Source organism: Sarcophilus harrisii, chromosome 5 (assembly GCF_902635505.1).
Source record: "Sarcophilus harrisii chromosome 5, mSarHar1.11, whole genome shotgun sequence".
Taxonomy (NCBI): domain Eukaryota; kingdom Metazoa; phylum Chordata; class Mammalia; order Dasyuromorphia; family Dasyuridae; genus Sarcophilus; species Sarcophilus harrisii.
In genome coordinates, this window is record NC_045430.1 from 25168111 (window position 1) to 25186006 (window position 17896).

The window sequence follows — 17896 nt, forward strand, 5'->3', positions numbered from 1 at the left end:
AGATTCAAACTCTAATCTTTTGACTCAAAACCAGTCCTCTTTCCACAATATCATGCTGCCTTCCCACTAATTTTGAGGCTAGGACAAAATGAAATTGGGGTTAATATTCAATAAAATGGATTTATATTATCAAAAGAAAGAACTTTTAACTAGAATGGATAATAAAGATTTCTCAGGAAGGGGTGAGTTACTGCCTATGACTACTAGAATATACATATACTTGACCAAAGAAATTAATGTCTTTTTGGGGTCTGTTTCAGACTACTTATTCTAGAATTCTGACTGTATTGCACCATAACACTTTCCATATGTATCTCCATGGATCCATCAAGGAATATGTATGCTATATTTAAAATAAAATGGTCAGTGCTTTAAATTCTGCTTCCATGTGTGTTGGAAGAGATCATCTTTTTGGAACTTCATATTTTTTCTTTTAACATGAAGGTTACCCAAAAGATTTTATTCTCCACTTCCATCTTCCTCCAGCTGCCTCAGTCAATGTACAATCAAACACATCTGTTCACAGCCCTATCCCTCTAAGACCTAAAGCTGGAATTTCTTGAGTAGGTTAATTCTCAGCTCTAGCAATTGTGTGAAAATCAATAGGGGGAGGGAGCTGATACATCATTAGACCTGAAAAAAAAAAACTCCAAGAAGCAAAAACCCAACATGAGTTTCTGTAGGATGGTTAACTAAGTTTTCAAAAGCAGGTTATCAACTTGTCTATTTGTGTCTACTTGTCTTGTCATAAACAGATGTTGAGAACTACATTTCCATTGAGACTGGATGGTCTTTAACTGTAGGGTGAAAAACTCAGAGAACTGAGAAAAAATTAAGGGAGAGACTCATCAAATGAAATTAGAACCAAGAATAAAATGGAAACTTTAGAGTTTTTGCCATTTGATGGTGAAAATCCCAATTTAGACTGAAAAAGCTTCAAGCTGACTCAAGAGAACCAAGGCTATATTTATTTAAAAGCAACAATAACAACAATATATATCACTTCAAAATTTAAAGGAACTTTATGTTCTTTCATTTGATTATCACAAGAACCGTACGAGGTAGGTACTATTTACCCCCATTTTACAGTTAAGGAAACTGAGGCAAAAAGTGAAGTGACTTGTCCAGGATCACAGGTCTTTCTAGTTCAATATGCAGAGGTCTACTCAATGTACTTGTTAAAATTCCATATGAAATGCCCGTGTTCATTGGAGAAAGAGCAAGGAAACTACTCAGAGTGTTTAAACAAGAAGCGCTCTATTAAAATTCAGCAGGTATGGTGGATAGAGTGTTATATTTGAGATCAGGAAGATTTGTCTACAAATCCTACCTTAGGTATTATCTGTGTGATTCTGGACAATTCATCTACTCTCTCCCAGCCTCGGTGTTCTTATCTTAAAAATGGGAATAATAATAGCATTTCTCTGCTGAGTGAAGTGAGTAGAACCAAGAGAACATTGTATATAATAACAATAAGATATGTGATGATTAAGTGTGATGGGCTTGGTTCTTCTCCACAATATAGTGGCAATTCAGGGCAATTCCAATAGCCTTGGATGGAAATAAACTTAAACTTTTATTTGGCATTAAAATTGTATAGCATTTATATTGTTATAATTATCACCACCCCAAGCTGGAAGACATGGAGAGTCATTATTAGTTCTTTTATTTTGTTTTACCTTGGTCAAGTAACCAGAAATTTCTTGGGACGAATTACTTGAAAGGCAGTCTCGGTTGAGAGAAATACAAAGAAACTGACACACCTGAACAAAAAAGCTACTGAAAGAGCAGGGGGAAAGGAGAAGGACAGAGGAGAGATCGCTCTAGCCCACTATCTTGGTATTTTCCTATTATAACTAAATATTTTACTAAGCTCTGTTCTTATCTTCCTGGAACATTAGAATTGCCTTTAGCATCTTCCAAATTCAGGGCTCTAGGGCAAGGCACTAGTCACCCTATCCTAGTTATGTCTCTGAACATAAGACAAGAGGAAGCAATTTGCTCTAGAGTGTCCTGTTTGTTCTAAGCAGACATTGCTTTAACTATTGTTTCAGGGCATGAATAGAATGGGTCCTAGAGTCAAAAAGGCAAGAGTTCAAATCTTACCTTGGATGCTAGTTGAGTAACCCTGAGCAAGTCACTTAACCCTACTTGCCTCAGTTTCCCCATCTGTAAAATGAGCTGGAGAAGAAAATGGCAAACCATTCTAATATCTTTGCCAAGAAAACCCCAATGGGGTGATGAAGAGGCAGACATGCCTGAACAACAATGACAACAATAACAAAATAACTATTGCTTGCCTGTGAGAAGAGATGGAGGAGGGCCCAGATCTTTATAGAGTCAGAAACAGTTATCAGTAAAAAAAAAAAAAAAAAAAAAAAAAAAAAAAAGGTTTATAATGTGGATCCAGGAGCATCATCCCTGGAGTCAAGAAGCCCTGAATACAAATCCAATCTCAAGTGTCTGCACTTGATACTTTACTAGCTGTGTGATCTTGGGCAGGTCACTTAACCCCAATTGCCTTGCCAAAAAAAAAAAATTTAAATTCCTCTAAAGAACATCACAAGATAAAACTCCTTATTAGGATTGATCCATCTAGTTCAGATAGATTCTTTCTCCATAGCTTTACCCCCTGGCACAACATAGATCATATAATCCCATGACCTTAAAGGGCACCTGGGTAGAGTGATACTGCAGAGTCATTAGTTTGTATGGAAAAGATCTTGGGATATTAATGGTCTACACACATATTCATTTAGCATCACTGCCGATAAAGAGATGGCTTTCATTTCAGGCCTACAATTACCAACTATTAAATAGATTTATTACTATTTATTATATAAATTCCATAATGTTTGATATTTAAGATTAATTTTCATCCCACAAAAGTTGCATAAAACAGCTCAAAGATTCACAATACCTCCACAATTCATGATTTTGCGTACAGCTGTTGTTGTTAAAATCTTTCTACTTCTTAAATAATCAGCCAACTGTCCTCCAATGGGCACAATGATTGTCATGACCATATGTGGGACTGCAGACAAAAGACCCACCTGGAATTAAAAATTAATAATAATTAATTACTCATATTTTTGTCTACCTTCTTTATCATTGGGCTAGCTAATTGTCCTGTATTTCTTTAGTTGTGGAAATGTAAATCAGACTCCACTGTTAGGCAGGAACAATAACAACAACAGTAACAGCAGCAACAAACTTAGAACTACTCTTTAGCAAAGAACTAGAAACACAATAGTAGAACATTGAATGATGAAAGGCTAAAAGAACTGTGATCCATGAACGTAATGGCAGGTGAAGCAGTGGCTAAATTACTGGGCCAGGAGTCAGGAAGAATTAAGTTCAAATCTGACTCTTATTTCTGCTTGCCTCACTTTTCTCATCTGTAAAACCTGCAAAAATTAATAGCATCTACTTCCCTAGTTCATTGTGAGGATTAAATGAAATAAAAAATGTGAATAATAATTGCTTAGCGCAGTGGCTGATACATAATAAACACTATATAAATGCTAGTTATTATTATTAGCTATAGTTATTAAGGGAATTTTGCTGTGTTGTAAGAAATGATGAATGGGATGAATATAGAGTAGTAGGGGAAGATATATATGACTTGATTCAGAATTGGGCTAGCTAATTGTCCTGTATTTCTTTAGTTGTGGAAATGTAAATCAGACTCCACTGTTAGGCAGGAACAATAACAACAACAGTAACAGCAGCAACAAACTTAGAACTACTCTTTAGCAAAGAACTAGAAACACAATAGTAGAACATTGAATGATGAAAGGCTAAAAGAACTGTGATCCATGAACGTAATGGCAGGTGAAGCAGTGGCTAAATTACTGGGCCAGGAGTCAGGAAGAATTAAGTTCAAATCTGACTCTTATTTCTGCTTGCCTCACTTTTCTCATCTGTAAAACCTGCAAAAATTAATAGCATCTACTTCCCTAGTTCATTGTGAGGATTAAATGAAATAAAAAATGTGAATAATAATTGCTTAGCGCAGTGGCTGATACATAATAAACACTATATAAATGCTAGTTATTATTATTAGCTATAGTTATTAAGGGAATTTTGCTGTGTTGTAAGAAATGATGAATGGGATGAATATAGAGTAGTAGGGGAAGATATATATGACTTGATTCAGAATGAAGTACACAGAGCTAAGAAAATGAAATATATCAGAGTTTCTTAAATCTTTTCCACTCGTGACTCCTTTTTGCCCGAGAAATTTTTATACAATCCTGGGTATATAGATATATAAAATAAATATGCAAATCAAACATTTACTGATAATAAATCATAAAGAAATTTATTTTAAAGCAATTCTTTATAATTTTACCACTTATTAAAAAAAGAAAGCAAATTTGCATACTGTTAAGATGGATGTCCTTGTTTATTAAATCTTGGTGGAACATTCAGTACTTTTTACTGTTGTCAAATTTTTCATGACCCCTCCCATTCAGTTACACAGCTTCATATCGGGTTGTAATCCACAGTTTAAGAAATTTTGATATAAATGAAGATTACAAAAGAAAGAACAACAAAAGAATAGAAAATGAGTACACAAAATTATAGTGACCCAAACCTCCCAAAGAGGAGGTTTGAGAAAGTTTCTTCCCCCACTACTTTGCAGAGATAGGAGATCATAAGAGTAGAGCATTGCATATAACATCAGACTTTTTGATATGTTGGCTAAGATTGTAGAATATTTCTATTCCCCCCCCCTTTTTTTTTGGTATTACCTACTCTGGTATCATTTCTCTAGGAAGGGGAGGAGGGAATAATACATGGAGACGTGTAGGTCACATAATAACAAAAGATATCAATAAAAAGTCCCCAAACTTATATATTTCTTCTCACCTTCATACTTTTGTACAGTGTGTGAACTCCTTGACAAGGAGCACACTCCTTGCCCTCTGCTTCTATTGAAATCTTTCTCTTCCTTCAAGGGCCATCCCAGTGCCACCACAAAGTGTCATAGATTTCAAGCTAGAGAGCATCTAATGTAAAATTTCCCTCTTACAGATAAGGAAGCTGAGGCCCAAAGGAACTAAGTAAATGTGCCCAGGAGTCATGAAGATAGTACATCACAGAGTGGGGATTTGAGCCGCAGTCCTGTAATTTGAAATCTTTCCACTTAACCAAACCATAGATAACATTTATGTGCTTTGGGATTGAAAAAGCACATATCTCATTAGAGTCTCATGACAACCTGGTGAGGATGATACAGAAATTATTATACCCATTTTACAGATTAGGAAAATGAAACTTGAAGTGTTTAGACGATTTACTCAGTCTCATAGCCAGAGAAGCAGAAGGTCTGAGATCTGAATCCAGATCTTCTAGACCCAAATTCAGAACTTTTTCCACCATACCAAACAAGAGGAACAGGGCCTGAGGGTGGACAGACATATCCAGTCTAGACAGCCAAGGGAGAGGGTGAGAAAATAAGCTGCTAAAATGGGTAATTCACAGGTGTCCCAAATCTGCTACAAATGGTTCCCAAAAGCATTTACTAGAATCTGATAAGGTACACTTGCATTTACCTTGCTTATTGCAAAGCCAAAGACTTCTTCAAAGTAAGCAGGCTGACTGATCAACAATAAATAGAAGGTCCAACTCCGACAAAAGTTGGCCACAATGATGGCATAAACGGGCATTGATGTGAAAAACCGTTTCCAAGGTGTATTAAATTTCTAGAAAAGAAAAATCATGAAGTTTTTGATGAGGAAGATTCACTCTCAAGGGAGCTAAGTAGCAACTAGGGAAAATTCTTATGGAGAAGAAGCCAGAGGCTGATGCTGAAGGATACTTACCTCTAGACTGACTAGGTTGGCACCTTCTCCTATACTTGTCTCTATGTAGGTGCGCTCTTCCTCGGAGATAGTTGGGTGAGAAGCAGGGCACTCATAGGCATGCAGCAACCAAAACATATACCAAATAATCCCAAACATCCCTGTGTGGGGAAACAATGATGGTCTGCTCACCGGCACAGAATAATGCTCACTTCTTATTTACTTCCACCTCTCTTAAATATTCAAATTTGAAAACACCTTTCAATAGCCCCAAACAATTTTGCACAATTGCAAGCAACCAAGACAACTGATTTATGGGACAGGAAAGAAGAAGCCACTGCCAGTAGCTCCAAAAAGAGGCTTCTTTCCTCCCTCCTTTCCTTTCTCATTCCTTCCTTTCCTCCCTCCCTCCTTTCCTCTCTCTCCATCTCTCTCTCTCTCTCTCCCTCTCTCTCTTACTCTCCTTTTCTCCCTCTCTCTCCCTTTCTGACTCTCTCTCTCCCTTCCTCCCTCTTTTTCTGTGTGTCTCTCTGTGTCTGCCTCTGCTTGTCTCAGTCTCTCTGTCTCTCTCTGTCTCTATTTTTCTTTGTGTGTATCTGTCTGTCTGTTTATCTCTCTGTCTCTCTCTATGAAAGCAAAGACCTCCCAGGCTACTAGTGTTCCAAATTTGGTTCTTATATTGTTGTTCAGCCATGTCTGACTATTTTCATCCCATTTGGGATTTTCTTGGTAAATATACTGGAGTGACTTGCCATTTCCTTCTCCAGTTCATTTTATAGATGTGGAAACTGATGCAAACAGAACTAAGTGACTTGTTCATCATGTTCATTTTTAGTGACAGTTAAATAAAAATATTTCTGAATTCATTTCAAAACGCCCATTTTGATACATAAAATACAAAATTTTAAACTGTCTTTTTTTGTATAATTTATTTATTCCATTTCTGTACTGATTTTTTTTCTTGTTCTTATTTTCCAAGAGTGTAATCTTAGACAAACACCAAGTAAAGTAAAATGTTATCTCTCTGAGTCAACAGGATAAACTCGTGAAGTAAAATAACTCACCATAAATATAAAAGACCGAGGACCATCCAATATACTGCACTAATACTCCAGCCAATGGCATGGCAACCACTGCCCCAGCATATGAACCTGGGAATGAGAGAACCATGAGAAATATTGACCATCTAAAATATTAGCTTCTAGCTCTGCAGAGACAGGTCAGATAAACACAAGGCCATGTTGAATTTTGAATAACAAGACTGGAGAACACGCCAACTCTCGTGACACCATTAAAGAAGAATTCCGGGAATGGAAGACCAGTATTTCTTTCAAATACCATTCATGTCATGAAGAAAAAATTGTTTGGAAGGAAGAAAAGAAATGAAAATGTCAAATGAACATTTTAAGAATACACAGAAGAAAGCAAAAGGAAGTTCAGAAGGGGCAGCTAGGTGATATAGTGGACAGAGCACCAGCCCTGAAGTCAGGAGGACCCGAGTTCAAATTTGACCTCAGACACTTAACACTTACTAGCTGTGTGACCTCGGGCAAGTCACTTAACCCCGACTGCCTCAGCAAAAAAACTAAAATAAAATAAAATTTTAAAAAAGTAATTTCAGAAGAAGATATGAGCAAAAGATCACATTGTTAATTTAAATCGACACGTTAAAAGTTGTATTAATCAATAAACAAGCATTTATTAAGAGCCCATGATGGGTTAGACACTATACCAAATTCTGAAGATTCAAAGAAAAAGAAAACACAATCCCTACCCCGAAGCTTACATTTTGTCATGGTTATCCTATAAGATCAGTAGTAGAAATATTTGTAACTTTAGTATGCTAATAAGGAACTTAAATTTCAGAGAGGTTAAGTCACCTACTTAGGGTCGCACTGGATACTGAAAATGTTTAGAAACATTTTAGAAAAATACACAGGAGAGAAGGGAGCTTAGAAAGGGGCCCAGAGAACTATGTTAAATTAAATTTATTTCAATACACACACACACACACACACACACACACACACACACACACACATATATATATATATATATATATATATATATATATATATATATATAGATGGTGTAATGGATAGAGCTTTGGGCCTAGAATCAAGAAGACTTGAATCCAAATTTATCTTCAGACATATGTACTAATTGTGTGAGCCTGAGCAAGTCACTTAACCCTTTTTGCCTCAGTTTCCTCATCTATAAAGGAGCTGGTGAAGGAAATGACCAACCATTCCAGTATCTTTGTCAAGAAAACCTCAGATGGGGTGATAAAGAATCAGACATGACTAATCAACAAAACAACAATAAAATATACATGTACATATTTATACATATAATTTTTTGCTAGTTTCACACTTAAGGCTCACAGATCATAGCTGTACAGTAACCCCATTACCTCCTAGTCTTCCGGAGAGCCACCTCCTTATCATGCATGACCTTTGCTATTCCATAAACCTTGAGTCCCATTTTCTAAAGGGTATTTGGCAGAACCTTGGTGTATGTAAATAAGGGCTCCATGAAAAGATTCTGATTAATCATGGATAGACCAGCCTCACTTCTAACTGGGAACAGGGGAGAGACAGGGAGAATGAGAGAGGAGAAAGTCCAGAACCACGATTAGTGCACTATGCCAGTGAGAGAAACTCTGTACCGGCTTTCAGAGGGGTGAAGCTTTGGATATTCAGGATTACTTCCCAATCCTTTTAATGGCAACTGTTCTACTCCTAATGCTCTAGCAAGACCCATCCATCTCTTCCTTCTATGACCTATTTTTTAACTTTACTTTCTATTTTTAATTTTTTTTCTTGATAGTATTTTAATTTTCCAAATCCATATAAAATAGTTTTCAACATTCACTTTTGTAAGACTTTGTGTTCTAAATATTTTCTTCCTCTTACCTCTCCCTCTCCTAGATAGCAAGCAATAGGATATAGTGTAAACATGTGCAATACTTTTAAACACATTTCCAAGTCTATAGCTCTCTATACCTATACCCATTTCTTCATCTGTAAAATGAAGATAATAATGTACTTCCCTTCTAATGTTAAGGTAAAGACCAAATGAGAAAACACTGGTAAAACACTTTGCAAATATTAAAATGCTATATATATTTTGAGTATTATTTTTAGGGGAGAGGCAATTAGGATTAAGCTAATAAGTATTTGAGACTGGATTTGAATTTAGGTGTTCTTGACTCTAAGGCTGGTGTTGAATCTACTGAATGACCTAGCTGCTCCAAATTGTGGATGTTATTAATGTTCTTAGAATCATATAGTTGGAAGGCACTTTGGAGACCATAAACTTCAACTTCCTCAGGCACACGGTAATTAGGGAACTTGTTTAAGGTCACACAGCTATTAAGTGGCAGAACCAGGATTTATTAACTTGTAGATTTGTACTTATAAAGATCCATAGAGAGAGCCAATGAGGAAGAGAAAGCTGAGACACAAGAGGTTGTTACTTTTCTTAAGTCATCACACAGCAAGGAAGTAAATTATCGGGACGGTCTTGAACTCAGGTTTTCTTGATTGCTGACCCAGGGCCCTAATCGACTTTATCAAATTCCTCCCTCCAATATTAGTATTCTTTACACTAGAACCTGTTTAATCTGGTAAATACTTATCTATTGTGGCCGTTTATCATGTCTAGACATGATTATAAATTTTACAAGGCATTGACTAATTTTGGTGCTCTCTAATCCCATAATTCCTAGTCTGGTGAGGGGCATCAAGTGAACTTCCAATAAATATTAACTCAATTGAAAAACTCTAATCTGAGATTTACCCTTGACCGTGGATAAGAAGTAGCGGGCTTTAGGAGAGTCAACAGCAATTAGAAGCAAATTGCTCTTCTTACTCAGTGCTTCCTTCTACCTTCCATAACTCTAACCTCTTATTTCAATTCATCTCAAATCTGTATCTGTTGGTTCAATCTCTATCCTAATCTCAAATCAAATTCTATGATAATTGATAAAGCAACAAATTAATAATTACCTTTGTTCCAGCTCAAAGGCTTTTGTCTATTATTATTATTAATATATCATAATTAATTAGTCATAGATTGTAGTTTTTAATCTGGAAGGGACTTTAAAGGCTTCACATACAGGAAAATAAGGAAACTGAGAAGATAAGTAATTTGACCAATATCACAGCTATATCATCAGATCATAATCTTTGAGCTACAAAGGGTTATGGAGGCTATCTAGTTCATCCCTCATGAGGAAACTGAGGTCTCATAAGATTGAATGACTTTTCTAGGATTATACAACTATGACAAAAAGATCAATTATTGATTAAATTATTATTAAAGTATTGATTATTGATTAACTCTTTATTAAATGATTAATTGTTGGTTAAAAGTTAGAAGGATGTGGGAAACCATCACATCTAACCTTTCATTTTACAGAAGAGGAAGAAAATCAAAGAGCTAGACTTTCTCAAGATCACACAGCTATTTTGTACCTGAGATCACATTTGAACCCTGATCTTCTTACCACCAAGACCACTAAGGTCCCAGAAGAGACTCAAAAGCACAGGTAAAGGAACAAGTCTTAGCAAGAATGATGAACCCTTCTTAATCACAAAAAGGTCCTAGTAGAAAGGGGGAGTAAAACCATAAAGGGGTTCTGCTTAGAGAACAGCAGCAGAAGGAACTTGGCTACAGAAGGTGCAAGGTCACCTGCTAAGAATGAATCAGGTGAGAGGAGGGCCAGGTCCCCAGAAAAATGCAGAGGAGCAAAGCAGCTGCTTTACAGAATGAGATAAATAGATTCGAGCAAGTAAATGATCAGGTTTCCAAGTTAAAAGGGGGACCAGCTGAGATTTGGTGAATGGTTGTAGAAGACCTTATTAGCACAATCACCCAACATTTCCCAGTAACTACCAGGAGTTAAAACAAAAAAGCTACACAGTGGAAGGTGTTGAGATCTAGGGAATGGCAAAAGGATTGGCAGAAAATCAAAAGGGTGAGGGATTTTAGGGTGGCTGCAAATGCATCATTGAATTAGCTGGCTATGGGGTGGCAGGCTAGGCAGACAGGCAAATGAAGTCATAATTAGGAAGATTTGTTATTAAGAATTTAAAAGATTAGAGGATTCTATGAAAGTCAAGAGCAAGGGCAGTTGGTGTGAAGAAGTGGGTTAGCCATTGATTTTAGTCCAAATGGGTGATTTTGGTGTTTTAGAACATACTGGGTTAATGTCAATATGGAAGAAGTTATCTATCCCGAGCATGACCATTGATTTATGAGAAACCCTGCACTGTTTAGCCATTTTATAAATTACTTGAATAAAGACTCATATGATTATATATTATTATCAAATTGATAATTTTATTACAATATATATTCTATATAAAATATATAATTATATATATATATATATATCCCTATATTGATACTATAATATCAAATCTTCAGATGACATAAAGCTTAAGGAAATAATTTAATTAAATTAAATAATTAAAATGACAACGAAGAGGTAGGATTTGACAACACTTCAGCAGATCTGAAGTTTTTAGACCAATTACCAAAAAGGGAATTAAATTGGAAGAAAAGAAAACACATTTGGGCTCAAAAATAGACTTTAAAGGCCTGTTGAAGAGGATGAGAAATAAAAAATATCATAGGGTCAGGGTTAGTGAATTGCAAACTCATCATTTTGACTCTGGTGAAAGCCGTGGATTCCTTCTCAGAATAATTTTTTTAAAAGAAATAATAAATTTTAGTTAGATGCCAGTAAAAATAAAGATGTTATTTTTTCCCCATCCAAGTTTATGGACAATGTGAAATCTATCCATAGACCTTTTCAGGTTAAGGACAAGAATTATTTTTGCCTTTTTCTATATTCCCAGCACATACACAATGCCTGGGACATAGTGGGTACTTAACACTTTTTTTGGACTGTTTTATTATTTGCCCTTTTGTATCCCCAGCACTTAGCACAATGCCAGACATAGGTAGGTAATTAATAAATGCTTATTCAATGATCTTTTTGGGGGGTGAGAGGGGGATGGGACTTTCTTTATATCCTGAGCACTTAGCATAATACTTGGAACTTGCATAATTGATTTGATTTAAGAATCCTTGACTTAGGGAAAATGTGATAGTTGTTTTTAGGTATCTGAATAACTGAAGACTGAAGAAGGAATGATTGGGTTTTAACTTGACAAAGGTCAAGGGCTTTAGATTTTCTAGCTAAGGTGCGGCCTTATCTTAAAAGGATTCTCCAAGTTGAAAAAGTTCTCAAAATTATCTTACCCAATCCCTATATGATTATGATCTACTTTACAACAGCTCCAATGAGTAGGTAGACATCTTTATTGGAAGGGTTCCCAGATGGGGAACTGACTACCTTGGAACAACTCTCAAGGTTAGGAGGGTTTTGTTCGGATGTTTTTATCAGAACCAGGAGCTCATTCATGGATGGGACTCCCAGTGAGAAAACCATCCATCCCTGGAAGCTGATCAGTAATTACTCTCCAACTTCTAACAATTCTCTTTGTAACTGCTATCCAGTCCTCCAATTCCAACATCTAGGGCCAAAACTAATCCTTGTCATTCTTATACCTAAAGATAGCTATCACATTCCCCCACAGAGAGGTTATGTTATTTTCCCAGAATCACCCATCTAGTTTATGTCAGAAAAAGAACATGAACTCATTTCTTCTTGGCTCCAAGTTCAACAATCTTGCTGCCATATTACATTACCTCTCTAGAAAAAAAAAGAGCCAGAAATGAGTTAACTAGGATCTGTGAGATCACTGGAATGGGGGACCAACAGGTGAGGAAATCCTCCTCCCACAATAAATTGATCCCTCTCTACAGCACAGTCTTAGCTACGTGGGACAGAGAAAAATGTTGTGATTTTCCCACAAGCACACAGGCCACAACAAGGCCTGGCTGACCCCTAAAACCAGAGACCCAGGAACTATATCACACTATTTCTGTAGAGAAGGAACCAGAAAGGGACAAATTTTAAAAAGACTTAAAAATTCCAACGGACAAAATCCTTGCCCAAAGGCAAAAGTAAAAAAAGTTCTCAGAAAGAAACCTGACATGCAGGTTCTCTCTGGAATGAGTCACGAGAAGTCCCATTTACATTCTGATGAGTGTTTCAAAACATTCCCCAGTTCAACATGTGCTTTTAAGCATGAGAAAGAATATGGAAGAAAACATGAAATGTTCTCTTTCTCACTGGAATGACTAGAGATATCACCTAAGCAGCTCCTTTAGGGACAACAGGAGTATTGTTTAAGAGGAAGAGGTACCTCTCTAAAGTGAGTAGGGGATTGCTGATTAAAAATTAACCCCTTGTCCAGGATCTGTCACTTCCTAAATACTCAAGATTTCCTTTGCTCCTTATTCATGCTAAGTAAATCCATGGAAAATTTATTTTTAAAATAAGTGATTAATTAATCATCAGTCCAAATTAATTAAAATTAATTATTAACTTTTAAAAATTTATTAAAGTATCTTGAAAAATGATGTGAATAGGGTAGAAATATATAGATAATATGTACAGAACATGGGATTAAGGGATTCAAATTCTGACCTTGCTACTAACTCTCTGAGATGTGGTTTCATCTTAGAAGTTATGACATCCAATTATGTCATTTTACAGGTGAGGAAACTGAAGACCTAAAAAGGAAATGTCACCCCTGATTACCCAAGTAGAAAATGGCAAAGAAGAGATTTGAATCAAAACACCATAATTCCAAATACAGGGTTTTTTCTATTATAACGGAGTTCTTTTGCCCATCATTTACTTTCTTGGTATGGTAGATAAAGTGACAGGTCAAACTTGAGTTCAAATCCAACTTTAGACACTTAGTATCTGTGTAATCCTGGGCAAGTCACTTACTTCTATTTGCCTCAGTTTCCTTATCTGAAAAAATAAGCTGCAGAAGGAAATGGCAAACCATTCCAGTGTCTTTGCCTAGAAAACTTCCAATGGGGTTATGAAGAGTCAGACATGACTAAAATGATTGAATAATTACAACAAACACTCACTTATAGTGTTGATTTCTTCCTCTGTAAATGGAGAGGCTGAACTCATTGATCTCTAAGGTCCTTTATCAGCTCTATGTGAGCCTATAATCCTTCAAAAAAGCTGGGGGAGACTTACATGAACCAATTCATGATGAAGTAAAAGAATTAAGAAAACCATGTGTGCAATGACTGTGACAACTGAGGCAGAAAGAACTAAAAAATGAAAGCAACATTATAATGACAAAGTATCTTGATCATGGCAAAGAGTTGAGAAAATGTCCTCCTCTCTAGAGAGGGAGAACTATGGATGTGTCTGTTGGTTTCCCCAAACTGCCTTTTTTTCCCCTCTATTTTCAAAAATTCTTTGCTATAAAGAATGGTTCACTAACCAGAAAGAATATATCTGCAAAGAAAGGCAGTAGAAAAAATAAAATGATACCAGTAGGTAATTTTTAAAAATTTTATCATTCAAAAGTACTTACCACAGAAGGAGGTAGTTGCCAATCTGCTTCTTTCAAGTGGGGGTGCCCATTTACTCCACATCCCATGGCATGCTGGGTAGGTAACACCCTGGAAAATGTGTCAAAAATAAAAAAGCATTATTTGACCTGGCTTCTTTTCCTTTATCTCTTAACCTGGCTCCTCCTTATCTAACATGAGTCATTATTTTTAGATGCAGACTATATGAAATCCCCAACAATTCCATTTAATTAATTAATAATTGCTTTAGTTTGCGGTACACTGAAACGAGACCAAGGTTTCTTTAACACCCATCAAATCCCAGAATATTAGAACAGAGAGAGTCCCAAGACGAGCGACTTAAAATCAAGGAAAGACTTTTGAAAATCATTTAGTCCAACTCCCTTCTTACCCTACATATGTGAAAACTGAGATGCAAGGAAGTTAATTATTCATCTGTCCTACATCCTTATGTCAGATGAGGAAGCTGAAACCCAAAGCAGAGGATAATTTACTCCAAATTATCAAGTAAGTTTAGAACCCAAGCCCTGTGATTTCCAGTACACGTGTCCATGTGAATGTTTTGCTACATTGTGCACCCTCCCCTCTCAAGCAAAAATTGCCCTTTGAAATTCATACATTTACCCCCAAAATCAAATGTTTTGAGCATTTTATGAATGGTAGATTCATAACAGCATGGTGGAGAGAAAGCTGATCTTCATGTTAAGAAGTTCTATCTCTAACACATGAACACATGCTGGATGAGTTTTTTACCCTCTCAGTACCACAGACAAAACTCATAAAATAATTACAAAACAAGTACTAATGATCATTGATGGAGGGAACTTCCTCATCAAAAGTTCCCCCTCTCAATGAACTCAAAAAATCTATTCCTACAACTCACCAAAAGAGTAGAAACCACACAGGTTAGGGAATCAAAAGATCTGGGGAGAGATTCTCAATCTGCTACCAATTAGAAGAATAAACAAATCACATAATCTCTATTGGATCCATTGGTTAGATGAGAAGACTAGGCTAAATAAAATAAATGACCAACCTATTCCTTCTAGATGTAACATTCGGGGCTTTGCAGAACTATTCATCCCATGGCATATTGTACTAGCAGACCACATGGAGGACTGTGTTCAGTTCTGAGCACAGCATTTTAGGAAGGACATGAATAAGCTGGCAAAGAGGGCAGCTAAGGTGGGGAGGGAATTCCAAATCATATTTTATAAGGATCCCTCAAAGGATTTGGCCTGGAGAAGTGGAGATTGAATAAAGACATAATAGCTGTCCTTGAGTATTTGAAGAATTATCACATACTAGATTTATTTCAAGGCAGCTAGGAGGCACAGTGGATTGAACATAAGACATGGAGTGAAGAAGAGCTGAGTTCAAATCCAGGTTAGACATGGACTAGCTCTGTGACCCTGGGCAAGTCACTTAATCCCATTTGCCTCAGTTTCCTCATCTATTAAATGAGCTAGATCGGGAAATGGCAAATCCCTCATTTCTTTGCCAAGAAAACTCCAAATGGAGTCAAAAAGAACTGGACATGACTGAAATGACAGAACAACAAAAGGATCACAGGGACACATATGTGAGAGGCAAGATTTGAACTCAGGATCACAAAGGCCAAGTCCAGCTCTCTATATCCTATGCCAGCTAGCTCCCAAGTTATGGGAATGCAGATCTGTTTCAATACAAGAAGGAAATTGGAGAAGGCAGCTTTACAAAATGGATAAAAAGAGGTAACCTGAATGAGCGAGAAGAGGGTTCAAACAAGGTTTTGCAAAGGTGAATTTTGAAAACTATCTTTGCATCTATTTGGAAAAATAAAATACTATCAAAACGGATAAAAAAGAATGAGGTTCAAGGCCTAAATTCTGACCTTGAATAAGTAATTATAGGCAAATAAATTAACTTCTAAACCCACAAATTCCCACCTCTGATGCTTATCATCTGAGTAACTTAAATGTAACTCATACAACCTTTGTGGATCTCAATTTCCTTATCTGTAAGAAGAGTGTGTTGAAATAAGTCCTAAGTTGTATCTAAGGTCCTAAGTTGTAGAAAAATTGCTGAGATGTATTTGTAGGAGGAGTTTCTTCATAGGTGGAAAAAATTTCCTCACCAGGAACTTCAACCACCAATGAAATCACATGTCCTAACAAAAAAAAAAAAAAAAAAAAAAAGGAAGAGTTTATAATGATTAAAGGAGTCCAAGATTAAGATGGGCAGCCTCCAGCTCTGGTGAGCTTCCTACTACTTGAAATATTCTAAGATAGATGTTCTCTATTTGTTGTAGAAAAGATTATTTTAAAATGGGAAGTCAAAGAAGAAAGAAAATGGAAGACTTTGTGGTATCTCTATGCCTTCTAGTTCAAAGTACTTTATGATACTATCTATCACCCAGTAGAAAGAATGTTTGATTTGCAGTTAGAAATGCTATTATTCAGTTTTTTTCAGTCATGTCCAACTCTTGGTGATCCCATTTGGGGTATTCTTGGCAGAAAAACAGGAGTGGTTTGCCATTTCTTTCTCCACCTCATTTTACAGAGGAGGAAACTGAGGCACACAGATTAAGTGACTTGTCCAGGGTCACATAGCTAGTAAATATCTGAGACCAGTTTTGAATTTAGGAAGAGAAGTCTTCCTGACTTCAACCCGGCATTATATCCATTCTGGTGTTACCTACATACACCTTGAAGTTAAAGTCTAAATATTGTTTCTAGATGATAGACTCTGGCCAAGCCATTTTTGAGGGCTTGGTCTCCTCATTTGTAAAAATAAGAAGATTGGACTCAATGGCCTTTGAGGTACCATCCAGTTCTAAATTTGTGATATTGTGTGAAATAGTCAACCATTGTGTTTTATCTTGAAATGACATGGGAACATTTTGGAGACAATATTCACTTTTCTAATAATAACCAGAAATTGAAAAAAAGCAGGAAAATAGTCAATCAACAAGTATTTATTAAATGTCTACTATGTATGAGACACTACACTAGGTGCTTGAGATATAAAAAAAAGTGAAACAAAAAACAAACCAGAAAAGTGGGCATGGAGTTTCCATCCTAAAATTATACCAATAAAAATGACATTTAAAAGAACTCCATTATCCAAAGCAAAATATAAAAGTAATGGAAAATTGTTCTCCTACCTCCACCAGACCCTGTAGAATCCTGACTAGCATAACACAGCCATAATGCACTCGAGCCGCAGAAGGGATGAACATATTCAGGGTCGATGTTAAGAAAACAGCAGCTCCAAATACCCTAAAAAGAGAAAAGGAACAAAGAGATACTTGTGACTCATGAACATGGTTGTTTGGGGGGGAAAAATTAACCCTGGAAGAAAGAACTAATACCTGCAATAGATACAAAATTAACCCAATAGAATATGATTCCAGTGCTTTCTGGAGAGAGGACAGAGGTATACTCCAGAACCATGATTTCCTCAATGTAGGCGACTTCTGGGATGTAAACTCCATTTACCAATGCAGATTAGCAACTCATCTATAAATAAATGTGTTTTTTCCTATAATCATTTGTCAGTTGTGGTTGAAAGTCTGGGGTTTTCTTGACAATGATACTGAAATGGCTTGCCATTTCCTTCTC

At 36.3% G+C, this 17896-nt stretch overlaps 1 protein-coding gene across 2 annotated transcripts in view; it reads right to left on the reverse strand.

Moving 5' to 3' along the window:
- SLC17A8 (solute carrier family 17 member 8) overlaps window positions 1–17896 on the reverse strand; it is a 53224-nt gene that overhangs the window by 8176 nt on the left and 27152 nt on the right. The window contains exons 4-9 of one of the 2 annotated variants that reach the window (XM_003771063.2): window positions 17440–17554; window positions 14297–14384; window positions 6875–6961; window positions 5832–5971; window positions 5562–5711; window positions 2921–3053 (exon numbers count right to left, since the gene is read on the reverse strand). In XM_003771063.2, the coding sequence (XP_003771111.1) occupies window positions 2921–3053; window positions 5562–5711; window positions 5832–5971; window positions 6875–6961; window positions 14297–14384; window positions 17440–17554 (713 nt within the window). The remainder of the gene's footprint in view (window positions 1–2920; window positions 3054–5561; window positions 5712–5831; window positions 5972–6874; window positions 6962–14296; window positions 14385–17439; window positions 17555–17896) is intronic. The other variant, XM_031938373.1, reaches the window with a different exon arrangement.